Here is a 17296-nt window from a genome sequence, read left to right on the forward strand (position 1 = left end):
AGGTCTGCAAAACAACACCGTAACTATATGGTAAGACATGTGGCGGAAGACAGCAAACACTTTGGTTACAGGACAGAGAAATCAATGTCGAAGTCCGTACAAAACATCTTCTCTGATGGCTAGTGCTGCTCATAGTGTCAGAAGGAGCCGGGCTGGCTGAAAAACACTCTCATGGTCTCAGCCAACACCGGACCCTGCATGCTATAATACCAGCCTACCAGGAAGGGTCCACCCACTGGTGTAATTTTGCAGCACGACTATTATTGGGTAAATAACTACCTTCTGATTTCATTGTGTTATACCCATAGACTCGGTCTATTCTCAGCCTTGGTCAGGGAAGCTTCTTTTTTACCGTGGGCAGCAATCAATACGGAGATGCATTACTGGTCTAAGTGCTGACACAAGAGATGGAGGGTAAGAGTGTCCCAAATGGGGACACCTGCATTAACCCCACCACCACCACCAAAGCACAGGGTCGTCAATGAAAAGGGGGAAGATTGCCAGAGTTGGAGGGTGGGAAGAGCACTGTGAGTGTTGTGTTTCAGACACGGCACGCATCAAGTTAGGAGAGGGACATGTTGGAGGAAGTGTGAGGAGCACTACGGGGGGGGGGAGGGACAATGCTATCAAATCTTATCATGTGTACGTTAAAAAATATTCAGATAGGGAAAATCATTTAAAAACAAATGAAATCATCAGATTACAGAAAAAAATGTGAGTGGATAAAGAGGAAAAAAATGTTCACAGCAAGAACATGTACATAAATGCTCATGGCAAACTCATTCCGAAGAGCCCCCCGAATCTTTTTTCAACTGAAGTATTTTCACGACTGCGCTATTTAAACGTGTTTGCTAGAGTCTTAAAAGGTAAATCCCAAGGATGTAGGCAGACACATATTTTTTATAAGGATGTTGGGTAAAGAATTTTTGAAACCCCCCCACCCCCCAGCTTCTGTAAGAGGTGAGTGATTTCACAGAAGCACACTCAAGCTGTTCCTTGGCACAGGCTGCATGCATGCTCGCAGCCTGTTGCTTAGGACATGGGAGCTGGGGGTGGGGTGCTGCCGCGTGCCTGTAAGGGGCAGGTTCCCTGGTGCTAACAAACACCTAAATCCAGGGATTTGCAAGTTCCTTTTGTAAAGTGGAGCCTGTGTTCGCATAGACCCTTCAAACACCCTTCTCTTCTCTTTAGCACTGGTTCCAATAGCAAATATGTTGTAAGTCATCTTCCTGTCTAATTTTATGAGGTAGGACATTGATACATTGTCCAGACTGGCTTTAAACTTGTGATGCTTTTGCCCCTGTTGTCCCAAATGTGGGCACTGTAACATCTACTGCTACATCAGCCAAGTTTAAGTAAAAAAAATTAATCACCTGATAGTGAGATTATACATAAGTGAAAAGCAAGAATAACCAAGCTAAGAGCAAACAAATAAATGGGAGCACAGAGTGCTGCCAACTTCACGCAAATGATGCAATGAGAACCGCGACACTCAAAGATGAATAAATAAGGTACAGACCAGAAGTCCGAGCAGACCAACGTGCACACACGATTGCTATGCAGGGTGTTGCAACACATACAACACAGCGTTCGGCAATTTGTTTACAAAAGACAGATAATTCACGGCAGTCCACGGAATGGGAAAATGTCTTCACCAACCTCACATCCGACAGATCTCAAAAGTGTGTAAAGAACTCAAGAAAATAGACATCAAGAAATCAAATAAACCATTTTTTAAAGGGGGGGTAGAGGCCTAGACGGAGAATTCTCAACATAAGAATCACAAATGGCCAGAAACACTTAAAGAAGTGTGCATCATCCTTAGTCATCAGGGAAATGACTCCGAGATCCCATCTCACCCCTGTGAGAATGACGAAGATCAAAAACACAAATGACAGCTTATGCTGAGGAGGATATGGAGAAAAGAGGAACGCATCTCCATTGCTAGTGGGAGTGCAAACTTGTACAGCCACTTTGGAAATTAATATGGTGTTTTCTCAGAAAATTGGGCATCAAACTACCTTAGGACCCAGCTATACCACTCTTGGGCAAATACCCAAAAGATGTTCAATCATACATGCTCAACTATGTTCATAGCTGCTTGATTTGTAATAGCCAGAACCTGGAAATAGCCTAAATGCCCCTCAAATGATGAACGGATGAGGCAAATGTGGTACATTTATACAATGGAGTAGTACTCAGCTCTCAAAAAACAATGACATCAGGAAATTTGAAGGCAAATGGATAGAACTAGAAAAAAAATCATCCTGAGTGAGGCAACCCAGACCCAGAAAGACAGACATTTTTATGTACTCACTCATAAGTGGAAATTAACTGTAAAGTAAAGGATAACCCTGCTACAATCCGCAGATCTAGAGAGGCTAGGTAACAAGGAGGGCACAGAGGGGGACACATGATCTCCCTAGAAAAAGAAAATAGAGAAGATCTTCTTGGTGAACTAGGGGCAGGTGGGGATGGAAACTTGAGGGATAAGGTTTGGGGTGGGCAGAGGCTGAGTGCTGAGAGAGATGACTTGAGAGGGGACGCTTTATGGGGTCAGGGTCAGGTAGAAGCCTGATGCACAGGAAACCCCCACTAGTCTCTGAGGATGACCCCAGCTAAGACTCCTGGCAGCAGAAGAATTACACCGTCTGAACTGGCTGTCCCCTGTGATTGGATTGGTAATGACCCTGGTTGTCATCAGAGCACCTTCATTCACTGACTAATGATGGGAGATTCAGAAACCCATGACCAAGCACTGGACTGAGCTCAGGGACTCCTGCTGCAGTAAAGGAGAAGGAGAAGGAATTGTAGGAAGCATGGGGGTCAGGGACATTACAAGAAAACCCACAGAAATGGCTAGCCTGGCTCACGGGAACCAACAACTGGGGAGCCTGTATGGGACTGACCTGGAGCCTACATGGGACTGCCCTAGGCCCTCCGCATATGTGAGACAGTTGTGTATCTTGTGGGATCCCTGGCAATGGGAGCAGGACTGTCCCTGGTGTTTTGGCTAGCACTTGGGATCCTATTCCTCATGCTAGTTTGCCTTGCCCAGCCTGAATATTGTGGGAGCTGCTTGCTGTTAATGCAGCTTGATAAACCATGTTTTGCTGATGTCCGGGGGGAGGCCCGCGCCTTTCTGAACCAAGTGGACTTAGCGACTGAGGGGGGCGGAGAGGAAATGGATGTGGGGAGTGGAAGGAGAGGAGAGAGGGGTGACTGGGATCAGGATGCAAAACATATAAATAAATTTTTAAAAAATGGACAACACACACACACAATCTTTCACAGGTAGCTAATCAAAGATGCTCAGCAAGCAGGCATCAGAAAATGCATTCAGCGTCATTATCAGCGAGATGAATGGAAAACACAAGACACAACTTGCAAACCAGTAGGTGATATCAAGTGTGGGCGGCAGGGACCTCCAGCTGGCTGGTGTGTGTACCTTGGTATGGCCATGTTGGAAAGCAGTTTGGCACTTCAAGTTAAGTTCGAGCATTTCCAACTATTCTCTTGGGCAGGCACTTACAGATATTTACATAAGAATATAGTAAAGAAAATGAGTGAACTACAGTATGGGAATGAATCAAGTCCTCGCTGTGAGTGAGGCTGAGGTGGACAACAGTTACTAAACAGTGCAGGCTCTATTACCCCCTTAAACAATGCTCAGAACCAGGTAACAGTGGCTACAGAGTCATAAGAAAATGGCTGTTTTCAAGGATAGGAGATTTCTATTCAAAGGAGGCCATGGGGGCAGTTACTTCCGAGTTCACTTCATGCAGAGTTGCTTGGATTCACTCCTGTATTTGTGACATATTTTTATGTATGTGTTCAAACAGAAAAATTATGAATATTAAAATTACAAGCATCTCTTTATGGAAGTTCCTATATCAAATCTTTGCTAGTGGTGTTGTCTTAGCTGCTTTACTTATGCCCATTTGAATATCTGCCAACTGAAGTTTGACAATCCACTAGAAAGTCTCATCCCTCCACACGACTTTTCTTTTCTTTTCTCTATCATTGGGAATGGATTCCAGGGACCTTGTGCAACCAAACAACTACTCTACCATTGGGCTGTACACTTTCTACATTGTTGCTACTTTTTTTGATGATCTCAAACCAATTTAGTGTGACATTAAAAAATTAAATTGTTACATCCAAAATATTTCAGTAACACTTGAACTTCCTTTATTTAAGCAAACAGAAACTAGGTAAAATAGTGGAAACAGTTCTTGTATTGCTACTCCTGTGGAGAGCAATGGCCTTATCTGAGTTTACACAAAAGTTACAATGTTTGCCTTATTAAATATTTTTCGGAGGGAAGTGATTAGATTCACCTGTTAAAGTGAGATCGTTTGAAAGTTAAGTCCAGGAAATGAAGTACTTCCAACCCTTCCAAAGTACGTTTAGAAGCCCCAATAACATTTCGGGTCTTGACCAAAAGAGTCACAAAACTCTAGACATGTTTGGTTTGTCCTTATTTCCTGCAATTACATCACAAAAATCCATGAGTCTCATGGAGGTGAACTGAAGTCTACTGGCTACATGGATGTGCTCATTTATTTTCAGTAGCTGCTGGAGGCAGTCTGAAGCCTAGCTAAGGACCAGGTGCACACATGAAATAATTCACTCCTCTCTCACCCTGTTTCTCACTGTCCTTATGGGTCTACTTCCTCTACCCTGTGTTTTTTCTGCTTTTTTTTTTCAGAAAGAATAGCAATGCAGGTTTCCAGATTTGAATTAGCATTACCACTTACAAGCGCTGAGGAATCACCTGAGTAATACGCTCCTAAGCACTTCCATACAAATTGGAATTCAGAACTAGGAAGGTACACGGCTAACAGGCAAGGATTTCCTCAAGAAGTCAGTTGCTTAACCAAGTGCTTAATGAACATAATCCACCTTCTCTCTTCTTATTCCTGGTGGGCTGTGCAGGGAGAACCTTGTTTGGAGTTTGGTTACATTGTTGACATCCCGAGGACATGGTTAAGGACAAGCACAGTTACTCCAAAGAATTTCCTAGAACATCCGACAAAGTGTGAGGTTAGCACCAGACAGATGATAAGACATGATGCCGGATGCGGCTCAAAGCTTTCCAAAGGGAAAACGGAAGAAGGAAAGTGGAGAAGAAACTCCGAGAAGGTGAGCAGAGACATTTGCAGGAGACCTGCTCGCTGCAGAGTGTGAATGGACCACGCTGCACAGGACAACAAAAGGAAAACATAATCAAATGGAGGCTAGAATCTGAGCAAAAGTTTGAAGGGCAGCAAGGAATTAGTGGTAGGAGACAAGAGGATTAAATCCACTGATTAAGGAAAAAGCTTAGAGTGATACGCTGAAGAGGTCAGCATGAGTCAGGGAGTGAGGCCAGGGGAAAAGCTTCAGAGTTGGTCAAAGATTTAAGGAATATGGCGACCTCACTGACACAGTAACTGAGCAGAGGAGGGGCCCAGCGCTAGGTTGATCATTTTCTTCTTGTCTTAGACGACTTCTAGGTACTGGATTAAGACATTCCAGGGTTCTGGGCTAGGGTTTGGGGGGCCTCCAGCTCCCAGCGTCAGTTCCTAAAAACTGTGCTCGGTAGCCCAGATTGTGTAGAACATACGGTCTTAGGTACAAGACAGGTTAACGAGGAGTCAGACACAGATGGCACCCACGGGTCCCGTAGATACTGGCTCTCTCAACTTCATACCACGGACAGCTCCTTGAGTAAAACGAATGTCCTGTTTCTGTAAGAACCCACATACCACAGATATTTGGGTCCCCACCACTTAAGAATTTAGAAAAACTGCTGATGGAAAAGTGTCAGAGGTACGCCACGGGGGGTTTGCTTGAAGAGCCTAGAGCACGGCCGGCCGTAGCTGAGCTTTGAATCCTCCTAATGTCAACTCTCCCGTGTCACCACCCCTTCGTTTCTCTAATTTATTTGCTTACTGTGCAGTGCTGGCGGGTTGACCATGTAAGGTGCTGTACTATCTACCAATCAGCACTACTGGTTTCCAGTTTCCCTCTTCTGTAAAATAGACTAATAACATTACAGGCATAAAACTCACACACACACACACACAATATTACTGTGGTGGGGGGTGAGCCTTGGATAGTCAGACCTCCTCTCCTAAGTGCGTCAAAACAGCTTTCAGAACACTGGGGCCGTGCTTGGAACTGAAGGGTTTTGTTTGCTTGTTTTGTTGTTTTGGCACTAAAGAGTCAGGCTTTTCTTCCACAGCTCTACAGCGCCTCTAGAGCACAGCTACCTCATTACAAGCGTCACAATGCTGGGTTCCCATTCAGGGGCAGGGGAGGCTTTCTGAGGATTGTTTTCTTTGACATGCAGCATGTCCGTCCTCCAGTACAGAATGTCTCTGAGTTTTGTGTTACCTCCTCGGTGTAAAATATTTATTTAATTATCTCTTTTTGCAGAAATGATTTATTATGTGATGCTTTGCCCGCCAGTGTATTCTCTCAATTCAACAGCAGCGCATGACTCAAGCTACTTCTCAAGTGGACAGGGACCTTGCTCTCTCCTAATCCTTGTTAGACAGCTTGTTTCTAGGTAATAAAGTCATTTCTGACCAGATTACCGACTTGAGTGGCATTGATTCATAACACCTGTGGACAGGGAAAAGTGAGGATCGCAATTTAGCTTTTAGAATACCTTTCAAGACGATAAGGGTTATGCTGTATCTCCAGGTAATGGTTGGGTCAGCATGGTTTAAAAGTGCAAGTTCTCTAGGGGCGAGTAGCTTTAGAACTGATATCAAGCCCCATGCAGGACTCTAATCAGGCTGGAAGGGAGAAAGCCCTGCGTTGTGATGGTCACTCGAGTCAACGCATAGCTTGAAGACTGAGACACGCATACTTAGTCTGACTTCCTTTACTGAACAAATCAAAGCACAGCAGCTTAAAAGAACAGCTTCAGTCCTGAGCCAGCCTAAGGGCTACCCAGTACACACCCTTCCCCGGGCTTCTGAGAGAACTAAGAGAGCCTTATATAAGCATGGTCCAGTTACAAAGGAAACTTGGTAGACAAAGCAGGCAATGCAGGATCTCTCTGCTGTGGGAACAACTATCAGGTGCCAGAGGACTCTGAACAGACCTCTTGCACCTAAGGCCTGGGACACAGGACTGTCGAAGTTTCAATTTCATACATAACAAATGAGTCATTTTCTTCAGTGCATCATAGCTAGTTTCTTAGTTGTGCACGTAATTCCTTAATTGCTGAGCCAGAGATCCTGATCTTTCTCACTCTCCACCCAAAAGTGAGCACTTCACTGCGTCTCCACAGATCTTCAGACCCTAGATAAGCAGCGTTCACTGTCGTCTGCAGACATACCTAACTTAAGAATTCAAGCTTCTGTCTCCACTAACACATTGACTCCTAAAAGCCAGGCTAGAGAGGGGGAGGGAGGTACAGGTCACCACAGGGAGCCATTGTGCAGGTACTCAGTGACTAATGCTCCCATCTCAGGCAGGAAGCTGTTCGAGCAGGGCTGGGTGTGCCGTGAAATTGGATCGGTCCCTCCTGGGGACACACATTCGTGCTGTCAAGGGAAGAATAAACTGTGAGTGGAGATGGAAGGGGATTGGGAAGCTGCACAGCAACCATCCAACCCAGCCAGGATAGCTGCGGCGGTAGAAACAGAGCAGAGGGCCTTCTAGAGAAAAGCAGCATGAAGGTGAGATGAACCAGACTTAGCAGAGGAGACAGCAGGTGCCTGTGGATCGGAGTCCGTCACCCCCAGGCACCAGGCAGACAGCAAAGGGCCAGCTTCTTCAAGGCCATCACAGCCTGAGACTGATTCATAGCTGTTGGGTTTTGTTCAAATGTACGGACAGTTCTGCTTTCCCTTAGCATTTTTCAACACTGTGGATGTGGTTATCCTTTACAGTTTGCAAAATACTGTCCTATATCATCTCAATTACCATACAGAGCATGCACCAAGAACGAGAAATGACTGAGATACCACCAAAGCCATTAAATGCATGTGGCGGCAACTTAAACGAACCTCAGCAAGCACACACAGAAGGGCCAAAGGCAGCTTCTCTAGTTATGCATAGTTGGAGAAAGATGGCAGTGAGTCCTCTCAGGCCATGGTAACCTTAATCACACAGTGCTTGGAGAAGACCATGTATAAAGGGGGTCGGTAAGGCAGCATGGACCTCTGTTGTCCTGGATCACAACCGAGCCCAGGATGAGGATAAGGTGGCCAGCTTCTGGGGGAACATCTCCTATCATCCCCTGTGCTTTTCTCTATCTCCAAGGCCACCGACAGCCTCTTCTCTAACTTTACTCATAACATCAAACAGGGACAGCTACTTACTCATCCACTGCCGTATCGTCCGCAGCATACCCTGGGCATCATCTTATTCTCAGGATAGCCCTTTCTCCTTATCACACACACACTAATACGCTTTACATGCAAGCTAAAGGAGTTCATGCTATGGCCAACTCCTGACAACACATGCAAGTCGGTCAGCCTACGCTTTACCACGAGACCACACTGTGGGCGCAGTCAGCATCCTAAAGGGACTGAGAGTGGGCACAGGAGTCACCTGTGGCGAAGACAACATTCCTGGAGACCAGACGGTGTTCCACAATGGAGAACTGCGGGAGCTCGATCCTTTCCACGCCAGTGACAGCCTTGTCCCCGCCACGCCAGTAAAATTCAATGTCGTCCGTAGTGTAGCCATCTACCGGGAGAGAGAAGCAGGGACATGGTGGATAGGAGACACCGTCACTTTATAACGATGAATAGCCCAAGAAATTATCTTCGTTAAAAGGAAATAATGGCTTCATTACATTTTTTAAAAATTATTTAATGTGCCATCTGTGAGAAACGTGAATAAATTAGCTTTCGGGTGTTTGTATGCTACCCCAGCAGTCTAACTTGTACCGGGATGATCCTGAGAGGCAGAGATCTGGGCTTGGGGGAGATGAGAGCTTGGGCCAGAGTTCTCAGTGCCCAGTACAAGATTACAGACACCTGGATAAAACCCAGCTGAGTATTTAAACGCGTCTTTGCAGTAAGAAATAAAATGGTGGGGGAAGGCAGGTATGGAGGATTCTGGGATGGCTACAGAGACTAAGGGCCAACTTTCCCAATCGGGAAAAAATGGGACAAGAGCTCTCCACATGTGCCTGCCTACTTCAGAAATGCTCTTTGCTGGGAGACTCGTGGCTGAGCTACCCTGACACAGGTACCCTCATCATGAAGAGGTTGATGATTCTAAGGGCTGTATCTCTCACCCAACTCTGGTGACAGTTCACATTCACCAGAAAGGCAGACAGTACTCCTCAGGAGTGAGTGAGTCAATGGGAAACAAAGTGTAGTCTTAGCTATCCTACCAGGAGTCTCCCAGGAGCTCAGAGCAAATTATGTGTTTACTCCCCATCTGTAATCTTCATTATTTGTCTCTTTTATTCTCCCTCTCTCTCTTCATCTCGCTCCTCCCCTCTCCCTCTCTCACTTTTCCCTCCATCCTTCCCTTTCTCTCTTTTCAGCCTTCCCTTTCTTCCATTCCTTCCTGTTTTCCCCTTGAGTCAGGCCTCACAGCCCAACACTAGATGTCCTATATCATCTGCTTAGAGCTGGAATTACAGACTATCACATCCATTTTGGGTTTTTTTTTCAGTTAGACCAATAAAGCATAAATCTGGTGTAAACTATTATTGTAATGTGACAGGATTTGGGATTCGAACATATATAAGGCAAATCTATCTGATGATTTCCTGGCTCTTTTCCTCAGCATTGACTGCTCCTATGGTGGTCATCACAACCCTAAAGCCCTTTGCTGTCCCTCTGTGTAGTGTGGCGCCTACCACTTAATACCTTCCTTCTGATCTTCAGACCCCACAATGCCTTCTCTAATAAAATGCTCACCCGAGTACACAGCTCCTATGTCTAAAGTTCTCAGTTGGTTTCTGCACAATGGGCAAACAAGTCCAAACTTTTCACAAGGACCCCAAGAATGTACAATACCCACCCCAGTGAGATGCTCCTACCTCTCCCATTGCCAGTTGGTATACAGGCCTCTTACAGTTGAGAGCAGCTCCTATGCCCAAGGCAGCTGGACTCTCTGCAGAAGCCTGTCTCAGGAGTTCAAATAGCTCGCCCTTCTCCCGGTCCCACTGGGAGTTACTGAACACTTTGTGCAGAAGCTGTCTGTGAGATCCCGCCTCCTGAGCAACCCTCCCCCCCATCACCCGTAATCCCTTGTTCTTCAAAAACACGTATTGCTCGCCTAGTCTGATTCTCTGGATCATATGGTTTGGGCAGGAAAACGTTTTCCCCTGTGTCTTCTATATGGATCTGTACTTACAACAGTGTCTGCCCAGGGTTGGAGTGCAGCTCTGTGTTAGAGTGCTTGTTCCACATGTGTGAGGCCCTGGGTTTATTCCCAGAACCAGAGAACAAACATCAAAGCTAAACATCAGTGCTGGCATACAGTCGAAGCCTGCAAAGCGTGTGGAGGATGAATTAACGGACTGATGAATTTGTACTTAGCTGAAAGACTCTGCTCACAGTACAGAGGCTGGCAGAAAGGAATCCCCTTCTTCACCCCGGGTATGTCAGGCTACATACCCCAAAGTTACACTATGTGTCCGGGAAGCTGTGGCTGAAGCTGCTTCCTAGATAAAAAGCTCACATTCACTTCCTAAGATGTCCCCAGTTTCAGCAGAGACTATGGCCTCTAGCCACACAGAAGCTGTCTGACCTACTAGGATAATCCTAGGAGCTGTAGGGAATTACCATCTTTCCTTACAGCCCTCCCAAGTTACTTGCCCAGCTTCCACAGATGTTCCCATTCTGCACCATTGGATGTAATTCCGCATTTCTAATCCCTGAAACCGTACAGTATGGCAGTGGAGGGAACAGTACAGCCAGCTGCAGCCTCCCACCCTGCACTCCCTCAACCAGCCGAAGCATCCTAAACCCTCCTCAACCACAAATACTCCCAGTGACACCACAAAGGCAACTTCACACCCAAACCTCAATACACCAGTTGACACGAGTGATAAACCCGTCTGTGAGAGACTCAGCACTCATACTTGTTGAGACTAGTAATAAACCAGGGTGTGAGAGGTCAGGATCACTGGGTGGTAGCAGGAGGCACATATTGTTAGATGCTGGCAGCGCAGCTTCAACGCTCCCATAGAGGCACACAGCACTAAATTATCAATAAGGCACCCGAACACTCCTCAAATTGAAGAAAATTGCCAAGATGCAGAAATGGCCAGTTTGGAATGCTGTGATTCTGGTGGGAAATGAGTTTCACTCCGAATGCCCAGGGTCCCAGCAGTCCAGCCACTCAAGCATGATGAAGCAGATTGTAGGAAAATTGCATTTCAGTGTTTGCTCTCTTCCCGCTGAATGGATTGAGATGGGGAACATTTGTTTTCTCCTATTTCAGCACAGAAAACAGACTACTTAATCAGATTTGAATGAAGAACACTTTTATACTGAGTTACATGTGGGTGCGTGTATGCGCGCGTGCGCGTGTGTGCGCGCGCACACACACACACACACACACACACACACACACAACTCCTGTCTTTCCATGTTTCTGCTTCTCTCTTCTTTTTGTATCTTTCTTTATATTGACAGAGAAATAGGTAAGAGTCAAGCCTCTGATACATTGTTTTCTCTTGTGTGTTGTCCTTTGTAGTAGGCAAGCATTCTACCATTGAGGTACCCAACCCCTAGACAAATTTTAACATAGTTTAAAGTATAAGAGCACTACGCTACAGATGCTTTAGCGTAGATGCTAACTTGCAACAACAAGAAAGACTTAAAAACGCAAAGGGTAAGGAAAAGGAAGGCATATTCTGATACACACAGCTTTCGATTTCCAGGGTGCAGTTTTGCTCATCCAGTGGGTATCTTCTGAGGTCCATCATGCATGCTGCTGTGGTGGTGATCCTGAAACACATAGTGAGGGGTGGCATTAAAGGTGCGCTGATTAACAGACCTGGGAAAAATACTTCTAGACAGACACAAGTCACATCAACTTTAGCCGCCCTTCCTAAGGTCCACCTGAGCAAAGCCTCCCTCAAGGTACACTGAGAGCTTTGAATAACCACAGAACTCACTGCCGAAATACGTTTTATCAGCTTTATCGAGAGAACAATGTTATCCTTAATTTCCCTTCCCTTGGCTGTTCTAAATTGACAAGTAAAATGTGTGTGCATTAACGGTGTGTGGAGCAATATTTAGAAGCGTGCATACATGACAGAATGAAAGGGAAGAGTGAACTACAACTATAATCCAAAACTAAACACAGTTTTATCGAAGTCATCATGCAATTATTTAGCCCGAAGTTGCATCCTATTTGCTAGAACAGGGCCTATAATTGAGCGTATTACGGTTTACTACTTGTTTTCTTACTCATCTCTCCCAAACAACCTGAAGGCACATACACAGGTATGTACATCTGCCTACACTGTTAGGGGCATTGTCCCACTCATTGTGATACTATGTAGGGTCTGAGCGAGCGACAATTATGGAAACTGGATGGGGAAGCCTTGGGTCCTCTCCAACAACCGTTTCTGCCACCTAGGGTTTATTCAGATCTTTCCTTTTTGGCGCAACAATGATCCTTTTATCTATTAATGTGTGAAATAATGTAGAATGTGTGCTCACTGCTTTGCTTGCTTTGGAAGAAACACTGAGAAAACCCCCATGAGTGTAGGGAATGAGACTCAAGCACCTGCATGCTGTAACAGGAAATCATACAAGTGAGGGATCCCAGAAAGAACAGGCTGGGTTGGTTGGCAGGAGAAAGAAGGATCGGGGCAAGGGATGGTGCCGGGGTAGGAAGAGAGAGTGCAAGGCTCTGCAGCATGGCAGAGCCTAGCTCAACTCTCACAGGCTAAGCAAGTAACAAGAGTGACTGAGGAAAACTTGCCTAGCAGAAATGAGTAGGGCAGAGAGTTTCAGACTGCAGACTTGAGAGCTCAAGTCTTGTGAACGGAGCTTACCCAGTTTCATAAGCCATTGTGGCATCTGACTCCATAATCCCCAATCTCCCGTGTCCTGATAAGTAACTTCCTGTCTTTCTTCCCCCTTCCTGTATCCCTTCTTTTCTCTATTTCTTTTCTTTCCCCCTTATCTCTTTCTTCTCTTGTCCTGAGAAGAGAATGATCAACATTAAACTCCCCTGCCACAGCTGGCTGTAGTCTGTGAACTGCATTTATTTCTTAGGAATAATTTTTATTTTATAATTTAAATTTAATAATTTATTATTATTTTCAACACTTCAACTAATTGAAATCTGGTATCACCGGGAGAGCGTGGCAGTTGGCATTAACCATCAACTTTACCAAAGTTAGAATCGCCTGAGAGACGGGCCTCTAAACAGGTCTGTGAGTGATTTCTCAACTCGGTTACTTGGGGTATGAAGACCCGCCCTGTCAGTGGGTGGGGCCCTGGACTGAATGAAAGAAGAGAGAGAACCAAGTAAGCACTGGCATTCAAACTGCAGATGCAATGTCAGTCTGGATGCTGTGACATCCCCTCCCTGACGGACTGAAGAGAAGCCCCTCCCCTTAAGTTTTGTCTATGTGTTTTACCACAGAAACAGAAAGAGATGCCAAGACAGTGAGGCTCTCTGCAGTATTAATCTTCAGCAGATCACTTTTTTATAAAGGTGTTCCTTTTTTTTTTAAATACTTTTTGACCGAGACACAGACTTGACTGGACTCTCCCCGGTTTCAGTGCATACTTCTGAGGGAAAAGCAGAGGAACAGGGGCAAATGGTGGGAAAAGTAATGGCTGACGTCCTGGGCAGTGAGATGCTAAATCCATCCCCACCAAGCTGACAATCTACTCCCCCATTCCCTCTCTCTCTCTCAATGTGTGTAAATAACAATATACATACACAATGTTTTTCTCTCTCCTTCCTTCATTAGTTTTCTCTCCTCCTTATTAGTGTTCTTTGAATTGCTTTTGTATTAGGACATCAGCCAGCTCTAGCTGTGTTTAGGTCTGGGCCATGTACTTAAACATTCACCATTTCGCCAACTTCTTAAAGTCTGCTATCGTTTTTACTTGTTATGATCATTCCCATTTGCAGATGACAAAACAAGGGTAAGGAGATGTAAGGAGCTCAGCACATCCCCACACTCTTAGAAGGCAGAGGAATCTCAGATGCAGGCAGCCTGTACTGTGCACCCTAGTGAATCTTTGTGCCGCTTTCTTTAACTTTGCATCTTTTTCTTACGTTCTCCCAAAATACTGAAGAAGATAGATGTGAGTATTAATTGTGATGTTCCTGGCTGAGTAGCTGCTGATCTTGCCAACCTTCTCAAATAAAGCCCGAATCAAAGAACTCTGGTCCCGTGGTCTCCCCTCACCTTGCCCCACGTTAATGAGTTCACTGCATTTTGCACCATTTGCAAAATGGTACATCCATTTGACTGTTGGCTGGCCGGGACCTTGTCTACTTTGGTTTTAATCTATTCAGTCAGAGCTTAGCCTGTCCTGCCCACAGCCATCTTTTGGTACCAGAACAGTACCTCCCACAGCAAGTGACCTACAAAAGTTCACGGAATAAATGACTTTGGAGGTTAAGGGACCAAAGTGGGTTGGAATTGTTGGCAGAGAAAGCTATCCTGGCCCTTCTTGGCTTTGAGGTGATGGATATGAGTCAGCAGGGGACACCTGCCCACTCTTGGGAAGTCAAGCACTCTTTTTTTTGTTTGTTTGCTTGTTTTTGAGACAGGGTTTCTCTGTATTGCTTTGGAGCCTGTCCTGGAACTCACTCTGTAGGGCAGGTTGGTTTCAAACTCACAGAGATACGCCTGCCTCTGCCTCCCGAGTGCTAGGATTAAAGGTGTGCGCCACCACCAATGACCGGTGAAGTCAAGCACTCTTGGGAAGAGCCCTGGACCCCTTTTAGTTGTGGTGGGTTCAGTTTTCAAGAGTGGTTCACTGTTCAAGGGTCACTGCTTCCAAGACCAAGTGACCGCTGCGAATCATTGGTTGAAGAGGGAAACCCTGCAGAATCCAATCTGCTGCCTGCCACGAGCTGGACAGGTCCAGCTCAGTGAATACCACAGTGAAGCATGCCTTTGGCTCTGCTTTCAACCTTGTCACAGCGACGGAACCAGCGATGGATCGGCACAAGTGTTCCAGAACTCAGACAAGCATCTCTGTCTGTAGTTGAGGCAGCACCACATGCCAGCTGTTGATCTCCAGGCAACCGCTACTCCCAATCCCTTTCAGCTGCCTGTGTCATCTCTCACTGATCTACATTCCAGACTGCCTCAAAGCCAGGTGCTTTAGGTAACAGAGGCAATTGTCATTTTTTGGAGGTCTAGGAGCTCAGGGGCTTAGGCTGACCACATATACATTCTTCTTAAGGAAGTACTTACAGAGAAATGTAGAGATCGCATAAGGCAGTGATTCAGCTATCCAACCTTTTGTTGTGTTTTACAGAGTATATAGGGAAATACATTTACAGGAATGTCTAAAGATTTTTGCTATGGAGACTCCTTGAAGAGGTTGCAGGGAAAATTACCAGAGCAAACTGAGGCTGTGTTAGCCCTGGCCCCACACCCTAGATGAGCCTTATTACAGAGGCATTTATCAAGCCTATAACTGGTGTTGTCTTATGGGTAGTAGATAGGACAGTTTGGTAGTCACAAGAGTGACTGGTCTCTTTTGCCTCTTCCCCTAACATGAGAAAGCTGTGCCAGGTGAATTCACTGGTCCAGGAGAATTGACACAGGGGCAGAACTGAGGTTCACTTACTTCTCTGAGACCACCTCATTGGGCTATCTGGTGACCACTCATACTCAGCCTGCGGGGGAGTTAGTCAAGACCAGCAGACATACTTGTTACCCTCCCCCAGGAAAATGAGCACTGCACACTTTGACCGTGTGCATTAAGGTTTCTATAGGTGCCTGTTACACTACCGTGGGGCAGTAGTCAGTAACTGCTCCTCAGTGGAGTCTTTTCCTAAAACATAGGTATCTGTTACTGCACTGAAGCAACAGAGACAGTGCCTTTGTGCACTTCGGGAGGAGGAGTCACTCCTGGAGGAGGAGACAGGCTAACGTCTCTCCTGTCCATTTGTAAATGATCTGAGGGCGGAGCTACATAAAGGAACAAACCAGACAAAATGAAGAGCATGGTGTCCCCCAATGCCCTCCTAGGAAAGTGACTACCCAGGACCCAACACCAAGGAATTCTTGGTGCTCAACACGCTAGAGAAAAGCCAGGAAAGTCTGGAAGAATATGGAAGGCAGTTTGCATCCCTCCTGCACTCTTGATCCGATTAAGATACCTGTGGGTGAGTCTAAAAGCACACTGCCCCCACTATGTTGCTCTAACTACGGTACTCGGGGGATGCTTATCTGTGTCCCTTGATGCCCAGATTTCCTTGAACATTGCAGTTACCCAACCTCTCTGTTTCACTTCTCCTCTGGCTTGAGGAGAAATTCAGTGCCATGTGCAAAGTCATGGAGGCATTTCTATTTTCTTCCAAGAGTTGTATAATTTTAAGTCTTAATATTTGGATCCATTGGGGCTGGCAGATGGCTCAGCAATTCAGAGCACTGGCTGCTCTTCCATAGGATCCAGTTTCAGTTCCCAGGACCCACATCGCAGCTCATAACTGCCTGTAATCCCAGTTTCATGGGACCCAACAACTTCACACAGACACACATGCAGGCAAAACATGAATGCACATAGAATAAATTCAAGAAATCCTAAAAAAAACTGGATCCATTGCATTGACTTCTGTAGTTCTAGAGTCGCTCCTTCCCATATGTTTCCCAGTATTTCCCAGCATCATTTCTTAAGAAAACGTCCTTCTATCCTGTGAATAAACAATTGGGATCCTTGTCAAAATTCATTTCCTGGAGTTGGAGAAATGGCTCAGCAGTTAAGAGTACTTGTTCTTGCAGTAGACCTTGTGTTCAATTCCCAGCACCTACATGGTGGCTCAAGGCTGTCTGTAACTCCAACTCCAGAATGCCCAACATCCTCTTTTGGCCTCCTTAGACACTGTACATAAATGGAGTATGGAGAAACATGCAGGAAAAAATACTCCCCCATAACATAACAAAAAATAAATTTAAAATAGTTTCACTTATGTCAAGGTTTACTTCTGAAATAGAAATCATCCTGTTTTACTAGAAGGCGTGTCTGTCATTACAACAAGTGGTTTGTTTTGATTAACATAGTTTTGTAGCAAACTCTGAAATCAGAAACTGTGAGGCCGCCATCCTTCTTCCTTTTAAAGGTTACTTCAGACATTTGCAGTCACTTGAGGTCCCGTAAGGAATTAT

General features: G+C 45.5%; 1 protein-coding gene across 2 annotated transcripts in view; it reads right to left on the bottom strand.

The window, feature by feature from the left end:
• Gabrb3 (gamma-aminobutyric acid type A receptor subunit beta3) overlaps positions 1–17296 on the bottom strand; it is a 251789-nt gene that overhangs the window by 24209 nt on the left and 210284 nt on the right. For both annotated transcript variants that reach the window (XM_005082588.4, XM_005082587.4), the window contains exons 5-6: positions 11842–11924; positions 8557–8694 (exon numbers count right to left, since the gene is read on the bottom strand). In XM_005082588.4, coding sequence (XP_005082645.1) covers positions 8557–8694; positions 11842–11924 — 221 coding nt within the window. The remainder of the gene's footprint in view (positions 1–8556; positions 8695–11841; positions 11925–17296) is intronic.

Source organism: Mesocricetus auratus, unplaced genomic scaffold, assembly GCF_017639785.1.
Source record: "Mesocricetus auratus isolate SY011 unplaced genomic scaffold, BCM_Maur_2.0 Super-Scaffold_100030, whole genome shotgun sequence".
Taxonomy (NCBI): domain Eukaryota; kingdom Metazoa; phylum Chordata; class Mammalia; order Rodentia; family Cricetidae; genus Mesocricetus; species Mesocricetus auratus.